This window comes from Bos taurus, chromosome 11 (genome assembly GCF_002263795.3).
Source record: "Bos taurus isolate L1 Dominette 01449 registration number 42190680 breed Hereford chromosome 11, ARS-UCD2.0, whole genome shotgun sequence".
NCBI lineage: Eukaryota > Metazoa > Chordata > Mammalia > Artiodactyla > Bovidae > Bos > Bos taurus.
This window is the reverse complement of record NC_037338.1, coordinates 104759493-104778297: the sequence shown is the minus strand read 5'-3', so window position 1 is coordinate 104778297 and position 18805 is coordinate 104759493. Positions and strand designations below refer to the sequence as shown.

Genomic DNA, 18805 nt, shown 5'->3' with positions numbered 1-18805 from the left:
AAGCTGCGGCGGCCGCGGGGCGCCCCGAGCGCAGAATGAGGCGCCGGGCGGCGCGGATCGAGGGGCGCTGCGGCGGAGGGCTGCGCGGAGCCCGGCCCGGGGCCTGGAGGGACTTGCGTGTGTGAAGGGGGACCCGGCCGGCTGCCCGGCGCCCGCCCCGCGACCGCACGTGGGCGAGGAGCCGAGGAGGCGGAGGAGGCGGAGGAGGAGGGGACGCGCGGCGGCGCGGCGGGGGCCCGGGGCCGCCCGCGCGAAGCCCCGCCCCGGCCGCCGAGCCCCGCGCGGGCGGGCGGGATGCCCCGCGGCCGCCGCACTTTGGCCGGAGCGCGGCCCTGAGCTGGCCGGCCCGGCAGGCGCGGGCGCCATGGAGCAGTGGCGGCAATGCGGCCGCTGGCTCATCGACTGCAGGGTCCTGCCGCCCAACCACCGCGTCGTCTGGCCCTCGGCCGTGGTCTTCGACCTGGCCCAGGCGCTGCGCGACGGCGTCCTGTTGTGCCAGCTGCTGCACAACCTCTCCCCCGGCTCCATCGACCTCAAGGACGTCAACTTCCGGCCGCAGATGTCCCAGGTGAGTGTCCGGGAGCGCCGGGAGGGGCTCCGGTGCGCGGCCGTTCGCGCCGCCGGGCGGCCCCGGGGCCCGGATCCGAGCGGCAGCCTCGGGGACGTAGGCGGGCGGCTGGACCGGGAGCCGAGAGAAGACGCGCCCCGGGCCTCGGAGCCGGCTGCTTCGAGGGGCGATCCCCGGAGGCACGAAGTTAGCCAAAGTCCCCCAAGCCCGGGGCACGCCTCTGCCGCCTCCAGGCACTGCGTGGGAGCGCCCGCTTGTGGGTCCGCGCCTCCCGGTAATGTGGGCATATCGAGCCCCGGCGGGGCGCTCACCACCGCCGCCCTCCCTCCTGGGCCTTGGCGTCGGGACCCAGCGAGTCCCGGCCCCTGCGGACCCCAGAGATCCGGCCGCTCCGGTGGCCTCCTCAGGCGTAGTGTCCCTTGGCTTTGCGCCTGGTGGCTGGACGCCCTGGAAGGCGAACCGACAGGCAGCGGGACCCGGGGCCCGGCAGGAGGGGCAGGCGGAGCCGGGAGCCCTAGCCGCCCGGGAGAGCGGGTGGGCCGGGGGCGCCGCCCCCTCGCTGGCCCCAGCCTCCTCCTGACCCCCGGGGTAGGGGGCAGGCAGCGTCGCGCCCCCCGGTCGTCCAACTTGGTGGGAACCAGAGCCCCTCGTGGCTTCCCCAGGACCCTCAAGCGTGGCCTTTGTCGCGGCGGAGGCGCATGTGGCTGCCCGGCAGGCAGGCAGGAAAATGTCTGCTTGGCCGGCAGGAGCTGCCTCTCTGGCTTCTAAGGAACTTGGTGAAGACTTAAGCAGAGGGCAGGCTGCTTCCTGCTCTCCTGGCCCCTCAGCCCCACACCAGCACCTCCGAGGGGGCCAGCCCTCAGCAGGCCAGCAGCAGAGCCCCTCTTCTGTGATCCTCGGCAAGCCTGGATGGACAAGGGCCCCTCACAAGTGTGACATCCGAAGTGGGCTGGGGAGGAGGGGTGGCGTGAGTCACTGCTTCTCCAGGCTGGACTGCGTGGCCTCTGCCCTTTGGCTGTGACCGCGTTTCCAAGGAGATGGGGGCACCCCTCCCCCCCGCCCCATCCCCCAAGAGGATAGAGTGGCCGCTGACAAAGAGGAGTCCTGAGGGGGCAGGGGGCCACCCTCCCGCTCCACGGTGGTGCATGGCCCAGGGAGGGCCCCAAGCTCCCTGAAGCCAGCGCCGACCTGAGCCCTCTCAGTGCTGAGCAGCCCCAGGTCCTGTGGCTGGGCGCCCTGATTGCGGGGTGCTCTCACAGATCCAGTCCTCTCCCTGGGGGGCTGGGAAGGACTTACCCATTTTAGGGCTGGAGGAACTGAGGGGAGGAGGAGCTGCTGGGGGCAGAGCTGGGCCCAGAGTGGGAGCAGGGGCTGCTTACCCCCCCCCAGCTGATTGGCAGAGGGGCACAGCCAGGGCTGGGTCTTGGAGCTGCCCCCCCCCACCCCTGCCCGCTGGGCACTGGTAGGTGGCTGGCTCAGCCCCAGTGCTGGAAATGCAGAGACTTCCTGGGGTCCCTGGAAGCCCCCCACCCCAGCCTGGGTAAAGGGGCGCTAAGGGGAGCTGGGTGGGGGGAGGGCCCGACGGGTGAGGGTCTGTCTTCATGGCCACGTGCTCTTAGTGAGGTGGGCACTGTTGCCTCCTGCCAGTGACCGCTTTAAGGGCCTCAGTCTCCCCATCTGTGTAGTGGCCGCCTTACAGTCCTGATGGGAGGGCTCCACGAAGGAAGGCGGAGAACGTCCTTAGTGCTGTGCGCTGACTGAACGTTAGCGATCTTCCCTGGACGTGGGCAGGCACGGCCCCTTGTAGCTGACGGCTGGGCCCCCCGCCTGTCGTCTCGTGGAGGGTGGAGCTGGCCATACTGGGCTTTGTATGTCTGTGACTGGCATGGGGTTGGTTGTGGGTGCTCCATAAACCTGGCCTAGCTGGAGCACCCCGTCTGTGTGTTCCCAGTTAAAGAACATTCTGTAGACCGCATCTGGCTGTGCAGGGTTTGGGAGAGGAACGTGGGGTCTGTCTGTGTGGCTGTTCTTTGCTGTCTGGGGCGCTTCAGTGCCCGAGACGGAGGAGGGAAGAGGACGCTGTCCTCCTGGTCCGTGGTGATTGTATCCGAGAAAACCGCAGCTGCCCCTTCTCACCCGTCCTGCCCTGAGCGAGGCACCGTCCTGGGAGGCACAGGCCGCCCTTGTTTATTTCTTATTTATGTTTTTGGTTGCGTTGGGTCTTCGTCGCTGCATGTGAACTTTCTCTAGCGCGGCAAGCAACTGTTGGTGTGATACACGTGTGTGTGTGATCCTGTCCTCACTGCAGTGGCTTCTCTTGTTTCGGAGCGTGGGCTCTAGGCGCACGGGCTTAGTTGCTCCGTGGCAAGTGGGGTCTTCCCCGACCAGGGATTGAACCCGTGTCTCCTGCATTGGCAGGCGAGTTTTTAACCAGCAAGCCGCCAGGGAAGTCCCCACCCCTGTTTCATAAATCAGACAACTACATCTCAGAGAGGTCGAGGGAACTTGCCCGAGGTCACACAGGTAGCTGGTGGTGAAACTGAAATATGAGCTTGGGCCTCCCTTTCAGGGCTGTTTAAATAAATTCTGATTTCAGAAGCCTTTTCTCTGCCCTCTTCCTGGCTTTCTGACGGGTGCTCCTGGCCTGCTTCTCAGCTTGTCCCTGCTGTGTGTCTGTTTCCATGGGTGGGGCGGGGCGGGCCTGCCTGTTTCCTGTGGGGTCTGGCTACTTTGCTGGCCAGTGGGCGGGGCCCTTGTCCATCTCCTGGTGGCCACTGCGTGCCTCTCCATGGCCCCTGCCAGCCCCGAGGCCTGCCTGAAGTCCCCTCGTTCCAGAATGCTGCTCTGGCCTCTCCTGTGACAGGTGACATCCTATTCTCAGGGCATTAGAGTGGACCTCCGCTGGGTTGTTGGCCCTGAAGACGCATTATAGCTGTGTGCACTTACTGAGCATCTCCTGTGTGCAGAGCCAGGAACGAGGAAGGCTTCTCAGGCAGCCCCAAGTTGCTCCTTTGTCCTGCCCTTTTGGAGCTGGCAGGGTGTGCTTTAATTTTTTTTTTTTTAAATCCAAAATGCCTGGCAGCCACCTTGGGTTTAATTAAACTAATTAGGCATGGCCACAATCTGCTGATCCAAATACGAGATTGTGTGCGTCCGAGCAGCTTGGGTTATGGCGTCCTGAGGTTGCTGATGCCAGCAGCCAGCCCTTGCATTTAGTGTGCAGTCTTGACCTTTGGGGACCAGCCGCCCAGCCTCCTGCTCCGAGACACAGGCTGGGGAGGCAGCCCGCAGGGCCAGCAGAGAGGGCTTCCCCCGACACATACCTCCAGCCTGCCTCATGCCAACCCCTCTGTCCCCTCTGCCCCCAAGCCTGTGCTGGGCCCATGCTGGGAGACCAGCCCTGCTCTTGGCCTGCGTCTTCCTGTGGGAGTGTCTAGCAGCCACCTCCTCTAGGAAGCCGGTTCTGATTTCACTGCCTCCGGTCCTGTGGCGCTGCGAGCCTGGCCCTTGGCCTCCCGTGTCCTGGTGTGAACCTCTGACCCTGCGCTCCCCACGGTTTGCTTCAGTGACAAGCGTCCCTCAGGACACACTCGCTGCTCACCCTTCCAAACCCTGGAGCTGGTTAGATTGCCCTCCGTCCCCAGGCCTGTGTGATATGAGCCCTCCCAAGGAGTCTCTGGGCCTCTGACAGCCGCCTCCCCCCAACCCCCACCACCGTTTGCTCCTGGGTCATTCTGAGCCTTCCTTTGAGAAACAAATGCAGCCTGGCAGGCGCCCTGTCCCTGCTCTGAGATATGCCGTTGAGGTGCCTGAGGACGGAGAAGTGGCCTTTGAGTGTCCGGAAAGTCCCTGAGCGCAGGCAGGGAGACACGGTTCCCAAGGTTTTGGGGTGCGACCCCCGGCTGGCGGGGAGCAAGGAGACAAGGGTCCATTCCCATGGAAACAGGAAGCCATTTTTGCTAAGTCAGATTTTGTTTTAACTTTGAACGTGTCTTGACACTCGTGAGAGGTTGTTGGCACCCTGCACCCCCGCAGGGCTCCTACAGACGAGGTCCCCTCTGTGGCCCCCTGAACCCAGAAAACAGTGGCGAGGCTGCCACCACCGAATCCACTCGAGTCTGGACACGGGTCTCCGCAAGTGCCCATTTCAGCCAAGGGTCCACCTGGGGGCTGGGCCGGCCGCTCGGCCTCACCTTGATTTTCCCAACCTGACGCTTTTGAAGCTGACAGGCCCCTTTGGTCGCAGGATGTCCCTGCCTTTGGGTTCGGCCGCCGGTTCCTCGTGTTAGGTTCAGGCTTTGGACCTGGCGCGGGTGGAGCGGCCACGCGGTGCCTCCTGGACCCGGTCTCGCAGGTGGCGCGGGGTTTCCCAGCGTCCTCTCGCTGGGGGCGTCGGCTTGAAGTCTCTCGATGCCACAGTGTCTGTCTCCCGGTGTAGATCGCGAATGTCCTCCGGGAGGCACGCTGAGCAGGTCCTCGCTCCTTGTCTCTGCCCTTCCCGTCTCCTTTTTCTCCTCTCTTTCTGCCGCTCTGGATTGCGGTTTCCTCTTCGCTTCCGCGACTTCCCGTCAGTCACCATCGCTCTTCATTTTGATGCTCAGATGGTCTCAGGCTGGACCAGGGGCTGCAGCTTCAAGCTGCTTCCCTGTGTCTGACACGTTCCCACCGTTTTTCTGAGCTCTGTCGCCTTCCTAGCACAAGATACTTGAGGTCGTCTTGTACTTCATTTGGTCCCAGCTCAGGACCCAGCCGTTGGCGTAAGGGGCCCCGGGTCTGCAGTGCGGAGGCGGGTGTGAAGCTGGGATCTGGCTGCAGACACACCTCTGCTGTGGTGTCCCCGCCTCCGCTTAGCGCCCAGACCTGGGCAGTGTGTGCGCGTGTGCTCCAAGTAGACACGAGGTGTGCGTGTGTCTTGTGTGCACACAGGGCCACACGCATTCACATTTCTATTTGTCTTCTGTCTGTAACGGTGCCGCCAAGTAGAAATACGTGAGCCGCATCCATCTCTTAAAAAAATTCCTGGTGGTCATATTAAAAAAGTAAAGAGAACTGTGCCACATTAATTCTAAGACTACAGTGTGCATAACCCATGCCCAAGGGGCCAGAGATCAGATCTGTGGGGGTGGAGGAGGCGTATTCTTCTCCTGCATCGAGCGCGGTTGCACCGAGAGAAAAAAGCAGGTACCCAGTACATCTGTGGTATTAAAATTTCATGCGAGGAGGGCGATCAGGACAAATGCCTGGGAAGGCTCCTGAGGGGGTGATGCAGAAGACTTCCTGAGCACTGCCGTTTCCAGGCAGCGGGGTCCATGGCACCCAGTGGGCAGCCCCGGGCTGGTGTGGGGGAGGGGAGCGCAGAGGCGGGGGGCCCGGGCGCTGACCTGCTGGCTGGAGGGGCCCTTGCAGCCTGGGTGTGTGTGTCAGGGGGGAGGGCGGGGGCTGAGGCTTGGGTCTGGAGTCGGCAGGGAAGGCTGGCGGGCGTCCCCTGCCCTGGTCGTGGGTGGGCATGGGTCGGTGGTGGTGGAACGTGGTTTGTTCATGCCGTGGGTGCAGATGACAGCCCCCGGCTTTGGGTGACCGCTGGCGGGCAGGGAGAGCACTGCTGAGTCCTGGGTGGGAGGCCATGCTGAGGGATGACCCATGGTGTCCGTCTGTGGCCTGGGGCCTGGAAGCAGGGCGTGTCAGCGCTGGAAATGAGGACTCAGCTGTGCCCGGGCCCAGGGCCTGACCAGGGCAGGTAGCCACACAGCGACCCCACTCTGGGGCCTCGTTGGAGCCATTTCCGGCCCTGAGGTTCCACATGACCACGGCTGGCCCCTCGCAGGCAGCCAGGTGCCCTCCGGCCCCGCCATCTGTCCCCGTGTCCGGGCCGTGCCTGCGGTCAAGGTTTCCCAGGACGAGCGCAGGGCTGCTGGGATGACGCCCAGGTGGACCTCTCTCATGACTGCCCCTTGGATCCCGCTCCTGCCCTGGCGCCCAGCCTGCCACCATCGCCTGTCTTCCCAGATCAGGAGTTGGCAGATGCTTTCTGTCGAGGGCCAGGTAGTAAATATTCCGGGCCCCCTGGGCCAGATGTTCCCCTCGCTAATACTGGACTCGGCCCTCATTTGGCGAAGGCTGTCTGGATGATTTGTGAAGGACTGGGGGTCTGTGCGCCCGTGAAATGTTTTCACGGAGAAGGACATGTGAATTTCGGATACTTTTCACGTGTCACAAATTAACTATTATTTTTTTTCCAAACCATTTAAAAACGTGAAAACCTTTCTTAGCCCGGAGGCTGGGGAGAGCCGGGCTGCGATTAGCCTGCTCAGAGCTCTTCCCAGAGCCTGTGATGGTGTCCTGGTCCCCGGGGATCCTCCCCTCCCCGTTCCCATCACAGTTTGCAATTATGTCCCCATTTGTATCCAGAGCCCTTGGCACGGGCTGCTCAGGCAGGAACTGCTCCAGGGAACAAAGCTTCCTCCGGGCTCACCTGGTGCCCGGAAACTGCTGAGCGCGGTGGCGATGACCTCACCGCGTCCCCGGAGCGTGTGTGGCTCGGGCTTCTGCGCCCTCAGCCCGCTGAGCTGCCTGCAACGGCCGTGGAGGGGTCCCTGCTCGGCCGCTCGGCTGCGGCGAGACCCTGTGATGACGTGTCACTGGCTGGCTGGGCCTCGGTCTCCCTGCTTGGACCAGGGTCGACCATGGCCACCTCTCAGGCCGTCGGGAGGATTTGGAGAGAAAATGTGGGCCTGCCTCCCGCCAGGCCTGGTAAGCCTCCGAACGCCGTGCCTCCACCCCACGCCCAGGTGGCCAGCTTGCTCCTGCAGGCAGGTCACTGGCCCTGGCTCGCCGGCAGCCTCCCGGGGCAGGGCCTCCACCATCCACCTGGCTTCCCTTAGCCTCTGACGGCTGTAGGGCCTCTTGGTGGTACGGCCCCCCGCGGGATGCCAAGGCCTCGGGGTTTCCACCCCCCTGCTTCCCCAGGTGGCATGTGTGGGGGGCACGGAGGACCCTGGGCCCAAGTGGAGGACCCAGGGCCGCTGGGCAGCACCCTGCCCCTTCGCCTGCTGGTGACTGGGGCCGGCCGCCTAACGGAAGGGATCTCACCCGTCGTCTCTGCCGCTTCCTTCTGAGTGGCTCTTGGCTGGCTGGCGCGGCACTTGCTGTCCTGTCCTTTGGGGCTGTGCTGGCCCTCAGCCGGCGTGGCTGTTTAGGTTCCTGGGGGCAGGGAGGCCACAGAGGGCTTCATGGAGGAGGTGGCGCCTGAACTGCCTTGGGAAACCGATGCCTTCAGGTAGCTAAAGGTTGGTGGTGACTGCAGGGGTGGGGCTTAGTGGGGGCGGAAGCTGGGGTGGGGGGTTCCCACTCCGCACCCCCCACTGCCCCCAGCAGATGGCTTCTGCCTGGCCATGCCCTGTCCCAAGAAACTTTGCTCCCTGGCAGGCCGGCCATGGCACTTCCCCTGGGCCGCAGGAGACCCTGTGAAGGGCAGGGTTGGGCGGCTGTGCCCCGTGAATGGAGGGGTGACAGGCGGCCCTGGGACACCCAGCTGCGTGTCTCTTGGCCAGGTCTCTTGGCCTTTGGAGTGCCCTTCACTTCGCTTCTCTGTCTCTGCCAGCTAAACAGCCTTGGCACGGTCCCTGTGGGTGAGGAGGCGGGGGACGCGCAGTGCCTGAACCCATAGCCGGCCGCCTGCCCAGCTCCACCTTGACGCTCCGTGGGTGGTACCCCCGCCCTGCTGCTCCACAGCCTCACGCTGGGCGGCCGGCCCTTTGCGGCCTGGGGCTCTGCTTCTCCCTGGTGAAGCCTCTGAGCTTGACCCAGGAGGGCAGTTGGGGTGGGGGCGCGCACGCCGCGGGCCCTGCAGACCTCGTCCGTGCCGGGTCGGGACCTGGCTCTTGGCCTGGGTGGGATGGACCCCCCCACCACCCCCCAGCCAGGGAAGCTTCCAGTTTGACCTGGACAACCCCCCGCTCCCCTGCTCCTTCTGTGTTCTCGGTCCTCTGAGGCGCCACGCTTTCCGGGGACTCTCCGGAGGTCAGCATCCTGTGGCTACCCAGACCGTTTCAGTTTCTGAATCCCAGAGATAAACAAGAATAACAGCCATGCAGCCGCAGAGGGAGGTGGGGCGGTGCTCAGGGTGCCCGCTGGCCTGGACGGGACCCCGCGGGGCGGCCCCCATGTGAGGCTCCCCGCCTTCGGAAGCTTGCGTGTTGCTGGGAACGCACGCTCTGTTTTGTGGGACCTGTCATCGCTGCGAAGTTTATATAAGGATTAAAACACTTACCTTTAACACAGGCGCTCCTCGTCCCCTCGAGCCGGTTTAAACTTTAGGCTGTAAATGCTTGTCTTGGTTTTGTGCCTTTGGTTACAAAGGCAGCGTGCGCGTGTGGTGCCCGGTGAGAGCAGGTCCGGGTGGGCGGGAGCGTGGCCGCCAGCCGCCTGGCCTCCCATCCCATCGTGGGCTCAGTAGCTTCCAGGCCTCCCAGGGATGGGCCCCCACCCGGCCTGCCCCCGAGGCCTTGTCATCTCTGCGGGGTCGGGCACTCGTCTGCTGTAGTCTGCTGTCAGAGGACTTTTGAGATGTCGCCATGCCGCCTCCTGACCAGTTTGTCCGCTCTGCTGGGGCTTCGAGGCTGCAGCGGGAGACCTGTGTGCTGGAACGTAGGGGGCGGCAGGGCAGGGTGCGAGGGCGCGCGGCACCTGACTGCAGTCACCTCGCAGGTGGGCAGGTTTTGATTCCAGATGTTTCTCTGCTCCGAGCGCCTCCCCGTCCCTCCCAGCCCTGCCTTTGCCCGCCTCCCTCTGAAACACACAGTCCACACCTCTCCAGTCTTCATCCACATCTGCCTGATGGTCGTATTTGTCTCACAAGCGTGGGATGCCATCAGGGGTGGGGTGCAGGCACTGAGCAGAGCTTGTGGGTGACCCCCGACTCCCGGCCCCCGCGTGAGGGGCCAGTGCAGCCCTCTTGGCGGCTGTGGCTCTGAGTCGCTGAGTCGCCTGCCCGGCCACGCGGTCCCAAGAGGCTGGGGCTGGGCTCACCCGGCTGGCCCTCCTCACGCAGGGGTTCCAAGGCCCGAGTTGCGGTTTCCTCCCCATGGGGCTGCCTGTGATTGGCAGAAGTGTCCCTGCCAGGTTTGGCCCAGTGAGGTTGGAGGGCCATGGGTGCAGCACGGACGTCCTCACCTTTCAGCCGCACCGGGCGTGTGGTTCCCGGTGCCCGGCGCTCAGGGCAGCTGGAGAGGTCTAGTCTGTTCAGGCCTCCAAGGCCCCCTAGGGAGGTGGAAGGTTCTAGACCCTTAAGGTCCTGAAGCCACGTCCTGAGACGCTCCCTCCCTGGCCCTGAGCTCTGCAGTCTTCCTTTACCCTCCACCCCAGAGGCGGGGCATCTGAGCTCCCCTGCCCCGGCTTGTCTGGCTGCTGGGACTGGAGACAAGCAGTTGGGTAAGGGGGTGCCTCTCAGAGCCGAGCTGCTTTTGTCTCCGCCTGGTAGATCACTCACTCGGGTGGATTCTCAGCACCCATCTGGATGCAGAAGGTCTCTCTTCAACTGAAGTGGTTTAATTCCTTTGTCACCGCAGGGCTCAAAGGAAGCAGGTGGGAGGCAGGGCCGCAGGGTGTGACCCAGGCTGGAGACGGGGCAGGTGGTCCCCCTGGCTTCCCTCTGATCTGCTGCGTGCCCTCCCCTCCCCTCTGGGTTGCTCACCGTAAAGGGACCAGACGTGATGGCAAGGCACAGTCGGTGTGGCGAGGGCCCGGGGCTGGAGCCTGGGCTTTGCCACGGATCGCTGTGGGCCCCTGAGCTTGACCTTCATGGAGCCTCGGTTTCCTCCTCTGTAGGATGGGGATAAACACAGCATCTTTCACAGCAGGTGATGGGTAAACAGCGTGTGGTCTACCCAGTCAGTGGGGTGCCCTCAGCCATAGGGAACAAAGCCCGGAGACCCCCCGGCATGGGTGGGCCTCAGAAACGTTATGCTGAGTGACAGGAGCCAGACACAGGAGGACAAGCCCTGCATGATTCCGTTTCTGTGAAATGCCAGGACGTGCAAATTCACGGACACAGAGGGCGGGTCGCTGGTCATTGGCGGGGTGGGAGGGAAAGCGGTGGGGGGAGTGACTGCCAGTGGGTACCGGCTCTGTTCAGGGTGACGGAAGGTTCTGGAATTAATAGTGGGAGTCATTGCGCAACATGGGAAAGTACTAATTTTGCTACGTGGTCTTTTTTCTTTTTTTTTCGGCTGGGCTGTGAGGCTTGTGGGCTTTTAGTTCCCTGGCCGGGGATTGAACCGAGCAGTGCTTTCTCACCACGAGACCACAGGGAATTCCCTGATACGTGTTGCTGTTGCTTAGTCGTTAAGTCACGGCTGACTCTTGCGACCCCTTGGACCGTAGCCCTCCAGGCTCCTCTGTCCGCGGGGTTTCCCAGGCAAGAACACTGGAATGAGTTGCCACTTCCTCTTCCCAGGGGATCCTCCCGGCCCAGGGATCGAACCCCTGTCTCCTGCATTGGCAGGCGGGTTCTTTACCCCTGAGCCACCAGGGAACCCCATGTTTTATACACTGTACCCCAGTAAACAGTAGCACCACCCTCGTGGGGTTGGGAGGAGAATTTCGAGAGGAGCTCAAGGAGGTGCGTGGCTGGACACCTGCCCCCGAGCTGGTCCTTCCTCCGAAAGGAATGTTAAGTCACGTCCGATGACCGCATGGGTGTCAAGGCAAATACACGGATAGTGTATACTTATTTATTTATTTTTAAAGAGTCTTTTGACAGTGCACCAGTTTTAAAGTCGTTACTGAATTTGTTCCAGGGCTGTTTCTGTTTTATGGTTCATTTTTTTTGGCCCCGAGGCATGTGGGGTCTTCGCTCCCTGACCAGGGATTGAACCCACACCTCTTGCATTAGAAGCTGAAGTCGTAACCACTGGACTGTCAGGGAACTCCCCGAATAGTGTGTTTAGATATCTAAAACATTTAAGTATTGTCTCTGACCTAAGACACTTTCGTGGGCCCTTAGCAGTGCCAGCCCACAACACCTTCGGGGTGAGCCAGGCCCGCGGGGCCCGCCCTGGTCCATGCAGGACAGGGAAGGGCTGTCGTTGGCCCGTCCTGTGATGTTGGATAAATCGCCTGCGTTGTCTGTAGCCTGGGGACGCTGGTGCTGACCGCAGGGGTTCCCATCACAGGGTTCCAAAAGCTGGATGAGCTCCTCTGAGTGGCAAGATCTGCCCAACATCCAGCCTAAGCCCCACTCCACCCCTGTGTCGGGGGGTCTCAGGCTGGGCCCGGGGAGCTGCCCTGAGACGGCAGGTGAGCCGGGGGGCCGGGGGCAGGGAGGGGGCCAGGGGCTGTGGCCTGCCTCCTGCAGCAGCTTCCTGCCGTGGACGCCAAGCACTTGGGGGGACTGTCCTTGAGGGGCGTGGCCCAGGGGAGGGGAACCTGGGCCCCTGTCACCACCTCCTGGTTTCTGGGCAAACAGCAGTGCTGGGCGGCCCCGGGGCGGTCAGCCCTGTGGTCGTCAGGGCCCAGGGCGGTCAGCCCTGTGGTCGTCGGGGCCCTGGGTGGTCAGCCCTGTGGTCGTCGGGGCCCTGGGTGGTCAGCCCTGCGGGTCCCTGGGCGGTCAGCCCTGTGGACGTCAGGCCCCGGGGCGGTCAGCCCTGCAGACGTCGGGCCCCGGGGCGATCAGCCCTGTGGATTGGGCCCCAGGGTGGTCAGCCCGCAGGACGTCGCCTGCTGCTGCTGAGGGAGGTGGCTCTCCGTGCGGGTCGGGAGGTGGTGACGTGACACCTTCCCTCCCTCCACCCTGGGAGTTTTGCCCGGAGTCCCTGTTGGCAGAGGATCTGGAGAAGGACTGGGCCCCTCTGTGGGCAATAACAGAGCTGGCTTCGGAGGGTGGCCGTGAATGACCTGGGAGTCGGTGGAGGAGGAGACTGGGGAAGACCTGGGCTCCGTCACTGCTCGGGGCTCCATGTTGGGTGGGTTGGGGGAGCCATGGCTGTGTGTGGCCCCCCTGAGTCTAGGTGGGGGCAGGGCTGGGGGACCCCCAGTCTAGGTGGGGGCAGGGGTATGGGGGGCTCCGTCTAGGTGGGGGCAGGGGTGTGTGGGGCCCCCCAGTCTAGGTGGGGGCAGGGCTGTGGGCCCCCCCGGTCTAAGTGGGGGCAGGGAACTTTTCTAGAGGAAGTGCCTTTTAGCTGAGCCTTGCAGAATGAGTGTGAATTGGCTCGGTTGGGGTGGAGTGGGGAGGCGTATTCTAGAAGGAATCGACAACTCCCCAGCCCCTACTCCTGGCTTATCAGTCTCAGGCCGGGCCAGGCCTGGGCGGCCTCTGGCTCTGAGTCTGCTTCCTGCTTTCTCCTCTTCCTCCCTGATTGTCCTCTTGGCCCGGCGGCCGTGTCTCTGCAGAGGCCAAGTGGGAACTGGGCGCTCACCTCGCTGATGTCCTGCACCCTGCCTTCCTGCACAGGGGGCGCCCTAATGTGGGAGCCGATGGGATAGGTCGGTCTGACCAGCCACCGTCGCTGGGGGCCCAGGTGGGGTCCCAGGGATGAGGGGTCTGCCGTTGATGGGCTGTCTGGGGGACTGATGGCTGGACCGTTTCCTTGGCCACATCTTCCTGCCCTGGTGGGCCGAGCCCCCTTCTCTCCGTCTCCTTTTCCTACCTGTGAGATGGAGCTTGGGGGTTTTCTGCTGCTGGCCTCGGGGAACAGGTGCTCCTGGAGGGGTGGGTCCTCCGCTCGGATGACGGTCCCCGACTGGGGCCGTGGAAGGGAGCCAGGCATTTGCAGGCACCTGAGCCTATTATTACCTGGTGTCTGACTTGGTAAGTCTCCTATCGTCTCCGAGTTTTGTGGGAGAACACTGCTTCCTCCTGCTCAGAAGGATCATGAGGCTAAAGGGGAAGATGCTCGGGCCTGCTAGCTCAGGGCCAGGCTGGGCCTGGTGCTCGGCAGACGGAAGCCTCTGTATGCAGAAGGGCCTTGTCCTGATGCCCTGTGCCCCACGCGCCTTCCTGGAGGTGATGAGAGAAGATGGGCCCTCGGGAGACCTCGGGCCACTTGCTTCGTGCCTAGGTCTCAGTTGGCCCACCTGTAAAATGGGCCATCCGTTCTTCCCCAGATGCCTCCGAGTGTGGAAGGAAGGGGGCTTACCTGGTGGCTCAGCTGGTAAAGAATCTCCCTGCAATGTGGGAGACGTGGGTTCCATCCCTGGGTTGGGAAGATCCCCTGGAGAAGGGAAAGGCTACCCACTCCAGTATTCTGGCCTGGAGAACGCCATGGACTGTATAGTCCATGGGGTCCAAAGAGTCAGACAGGACTGAGTGAAGGGACTGTGGAAGGGAGGCGCTCTGGGGCGTCTGGGGTCTCCGCAGGGGAAGCCCAGGATCTGTGTGTGTGGACTCACTCTTGAGGGGAGCCGCCAAGCGCCTGACCCGTGAGTCTCTGTGTCTGGGTGACAAGCCCCCTCTCCTGCTGCTCCTTAAGGAGGGCTGTCCCGGGAGCTGTGATCGTCTCTGGGAACCAGCCTGCAGACGCGGCGTCTGCTTCCCCGAGCCACGTGGGTTGTTGGCGGTGTCCCGGAGCATGCCGGCCACTCTGAGTTGGCTGATGACGTGAGATTCCCGGAGCCTCCCCGCCCGCCAACCCCAGGGCTGCAGGGAGGCTGGAGCTGGGGGACGACCCACTGGAGGGTCACGTGCGGGCGGTGTGCTTCCTGGTTGTTCCCGTGGCCGCTGCTGAGGGGTGGGCCGCGGAGGACGCGCGCCTCGTCTGGAGTGAATAACCGAGTTGGTGAATCTGGGCTGTAAACCACAGTGTCCGCAGCCCGCGTGTGTGCGTGTTTACGGTTGGCTTCTCTCTGCGGCGGGCTGTGTGACTCTGCTTCCCGGGAGCAGGGTGGCTCACTGCTGGGCCCAGGCGCAGGCGTGGACACCCTGGAGTGGGCTCAGGAGTCAGGAGGCCGGCTCCGGCTGTGTCCCCCGGTGCCCTCTCTGGGCCTGCCTGCATCCCAGTACGTCTGGGTGATGACGCCCACCTGCTCTGGTTGTTGGGGGGCCTGAGTCCACTTTCCTTGAAGCGGCCGAGGGCTCTGTCCACCCTAGCTGCTTGGCGGGAGCCCTGCCTGCCTCTTGACCACGGACCAGGAAACAGGCATTGCTGGTGGCCGCTGAACAGCGGGTTCCGATGATGCTGCGGACCTGTGGCTGTGGCTCGGCCATGCCCTGGACCAGCTCTGGGGTCCCCTTCCTGCCCCCTCCCTCCTGCTGGTGGTGGGAAGTGGTCGGCCCAGGCAGAAGGCCAGAGTGTCACGGCCATGTCTCACTCGCCCCGTGGAGCGGCTCTGGCCCCCAGCCTTTCTCCTGCTTTACCATCTGGTGGCTCCGGGAGGTGCAGGCTGGCACCTCTGGGTGGCGGTGGGGAGTGGCCCTGGCTGGGACAGTGTCTCCAGCGGGAGCGCCCAGCCCCTCCCACGTCCCCTGGGTGAGACAGAGCCCCCTGTCTCGCCTTGCCTGCTCTGGGCTCCTCCTGGACCACCCGGCAATGCTGAGGGGGTGACGATTGGTCACAGGGTGGAGTCAAAAGGCAGCCCTGTGGTGTGGGCATCATCGGCACCCATTTGACAGGTTTGGAAACTGAGGCTCAGAAAGCACGGGGCTTTGTCTGCGTCGACCCGTTCGAGGCGGAGCTGCGTTGCTGTGGCCTCCGCACCCGTGGCCTCTGCAGCCATTCCCGCAGGATGCAGTGGGCTCCTGCGAGGTGGGAATTTATATCTCTCGGGACTCTCCCATTGGCAGTTCGTGGGCTGACACTCCTCTCTTTTCTCAACTCATGTGTGTCTTAAAAAAATTTTCTTTTTTTAAAGTCAAGATAGAATTTTCACACGCCGCTCTCTCCTCATGCAGATAAACCCTGGGAGAAATCGGGCTGTCGTCTCTTTGGGCGCACTTGTGGCAATTTAGCTGCTTAAACGAAACATCTGTTAGCCAGGCAGGCTCAGGCCGAGCCGAGCCGTACAGTCACACGAGAGCGCCGGGGAGGTAATTTATTGCAGGATCGGGGGCTCGCCGGCCAGACCGCCCGCCTGCGGGCTCAGCTGGCACCTGAGGCCACTGTGACGTGCCGGGGGGGAGGGCTGGGGCCTCTGTGCCAGCCCCTGGGTCCCCGAGGACAGTGGGAACGTCCTCGGATGGGGCCCGGCCAGGGGCTGGCGGTGGGCCCCGGAGATGGAGGGAGGCGCTGGGCCTCGTGGGGATGTGTGGGTTCATCCGAGGCCAGGCCTGGGGGAGAGGCCTCCCAGAGCCTGCAGCCCGCGGGCGCCCAGGGGGCTTGTGAGCCCAGCGGGTCCTAGCTGCGCCCCCTCCTCCAGGGCAGGGAGGGTGGGCGCCCCGTGGTGGCCAGGAGCCGGGCTGGGCGTGCCCCATGGCGGACGTGGGCCTGGACGAGCGCCTCCGTCGCCCTGCCCCGCTCAGGCTCACTTGGCTGATCTGTAAAATGGGCTGCTACGTGGCTGTGTGAGATCCCGGGGTCTCTGGCCTCGGGCGGGCCCGCTGCCTGGCTCCCAGTGGGCGCTGGGTCACGAGCGGGTCCCACCCTCCACTTTGGAGGCTGCCCTCTCCAGGACGCACCAGGTACTGGTTTCTGTCTGAGCCACTGTCAGTCAAATGGCGGTCACGTCACTTGCAATGGGATTCTCCTGGCATGGCAGGGTCGGGGTGGGCTGCCTTTTTCTCGAGGGCCTGCCTTCCCGATAACTGTTGGAGCTCCCTGTTCCTTTAAAGTCTGCTGGAAGTCTCACCTCCCCCAGGAAGACCTCCTGGGTTTGACCACCTCTTCCTGCAATTGGCACGGGTCCTCTGGACTGTCTGGCTCTTAGGGAATGATTTATTAAGCCTGTGAGCAACTGGCCCTCAGGGTGAGGGAGAGATGGGTGAGACTATGTTTCCTTTGAGGGGTCCAGAGTCTGGGAGGAGCTCAGCGGAGGGCAAGGCCCACGGGAGGAGGGGTCATCCCTTGGGGAAGTGACAGGGCCTCGAAGCCACTGCCTTGAAGGAGGCAGGGTGTGGTCGGTGGGTGGGTGGCCTCATCCTGGGGGCCAGGGAGTCCCAGAAGGGGTGGGAGAGAACTCCATGTGCCTGGGTTTGGCTCCAGAAAGTTCTGCTGTGTCTGCAGCGCTGGGAGTGGATCGGAGGGCAGGCCTAGAGTCGGGGAGGGCGGGGTGGAGGCGGATGTGGTCACCCCCGCAGGAAAACTGACCGGGCCTGCACTGGCTGGGGGGGAGGGGCGGTGGGGTGCAGTGTGGGGGGAGGGAGGGAGACGAGGGCTTCAGGGCCCAGGAGGAGGGTGGGCCGGGCTGGCCATCCCTCAGACGTGGGACGCCGCAGAGGGTGCCCCGATGGGGGGCTTGGCTGGCGGGGGGCATAGGGTGGGGGCCCGTCCAGATCCGGCCTTTGGGGCTCACAGTGGCTTTGGCCGAGGGCCCAGGGAAGCCAGGCTCTCCCGGCCGCCGTCCGGGATCGGCCCTGAGCTGAGCTGGGGGATGCTTCAGCCCCACCCCCGCTGGGCTCTCTGTTTGGCTTTGAGCTTCCGGCTGCTTTTCCTGTTTCTGTGTGACGGACCACATCAGTGTCCAGGCTGGACCTGGGGTTGAGGGGGCGGTCATCCTGGCGTCCTGGCCTCCACATGCCAAACCCTGAATCCTCCCGCGGAGCCGGCCAGCGGGACAAACGCCTTTGGTTGGCGAGGGGCGTGACTCCAGACCGCTCCTCCTCACAACACCATTATCACCCCGCTACCAGCTTCGAAGCCCGCGCTCCACGCTGGAGGTTACAAGCGGGCGCTGACCTTCTCGCTCAGAAGCGTGGGGTGGGCGCGCCGGATCCCAGCTCTCTGGGGACAGACAGACCCCCAGCACCTGGTTCGCCTCCAGGTAACACCAGGAGGGCCTTTGCAGAGACCCAGCGAAACTGCCTCAACATAGCTGTGTTATTTTTCAGTGGTTTTTGCCTGTGGAGAGAGTGGTTTTTCTTAAAAAAGGGCTTTGCCTCAGATGGCTTTCTTTGGGATGGCTTTATTGCTGTTGATCCTGTAAAGCTTTAATCAGGGAACAGCGGCGCAGTAGGCTCTGTGCAGGGGGACCTGGCAGCCTGGCTGAGTTTCCATGGGGGTGGGTGGATGTTTGCTGCGCGTGAGCCAGCGGTCTGGCTCTCATCCTCAAGGCCCGAGCTTGGGTGGGGGCTGACCCAGGGGTGAGCCTGGGGTATCAGGGTGGGACGCCTCCGACTGGCTCTACCTGGGAGTCAGAGAGCGAGGGGGATGTCCTCTCCTGGCCTCTGCTTCTAGGGGTACCAGGCTGTCTGGCATCTGGACAGGTGTGGCTTTATCCAGCCCCCCAGCCCCCAAGGAGGACCCCACAGGCAGGGACCTGGGAGCGTCTGCCCTCTGCAGACCTGGTGTGGGCCGTGCCAGAGGTGTTCATATGCACATGGATTGAGGCTGACTGGTCTGGTACCCGAGGCGGTTGTTCAGTTGCTCAGTCATGTCTGAGTCTTTGCGACCCCATGGACTGCAGCACGCCAGGCTTCCCTGTTCTTCACCATCTCCCAGAGCTGCTCAAACTCATGTCCAATGAGTCGGTGATGCCACCCAGCCATCTTGTCCTCTGTCGCCCCTTTCTCCTCCTGCCTTCAACCTTTCCCAGCATCAGGATCGTTTCAGAGACCTTCCACCTGATGCGAAGAGTTGGCTCTTCACATCGGGTGGGCCAAGGTATCAGAGCTTCAGCTTTAGCATCAGTCTTTCCAATAAGTATTCAGGGTTGATTTCCTTGACGGTTGACCGGTTTGATCTCCTTGCAGTCCAAGTCATGTATGGATGTGAGGGTTGGTACCCAGAGAAGCTCCCCGTGTTAATCACGGGGCTGGGCTGGGCCTGCCATCAGGAATCTGCTTGTCTTATTCCCACACCTGCTCCTGAGGTCTGTCCACACACCTTCTTCCATCCACTCCAAGGAGGGAGTGTTCTCACCTTCTCACTGTCCTGACATCGGTGGGGTCTGGGAGCCACATATTCATTGCGTGTCGGAGTTTCTCAGGCGGTGTTCCCAGCGAGACATGAAATCTGCCGTGTTTACATCTGACAGAGCCTTCGTGGCGTTTTACACCGTTTTCAGGGTTCCCTGGTGTATGGAAGCTGCTGATGCCCCAGGCCCCATGGCTGGACGCCCACCACCCTCCTTTGTAGAAAGCGTGCCGTTTGC

The 18805-nt window shown here is 63.4% G+C and overlaps 1 protein-coding gene across 8 annotated transcripts in view; it reads left to right on the top strand.

Annotated features, from left to right (window-relative positions):
- Positions 1-260: 260 nt before the first annotated feature.
- Positions 261-18805, top strand: part of VAV2 (vav guanine nucleotide exchange factor 2) — a 188285-nt gene continuing 169740 nt past the window's right edge. For all 8 annotated transcript variants that reach the window (XM_024999665.2, XM_059891906.1, XM_024999661.2 and 5 more), the window contains exon 1: positions 261-568. In XM_024999665.2, coding sequence (XP_024855433.1) covers positions 365-568 — 204 coding nt within the window. In that variant the 5' untranslated portion in view covers positions 261-364. The remainder of the gene's footprint in view (positions 569-18805) is intronic.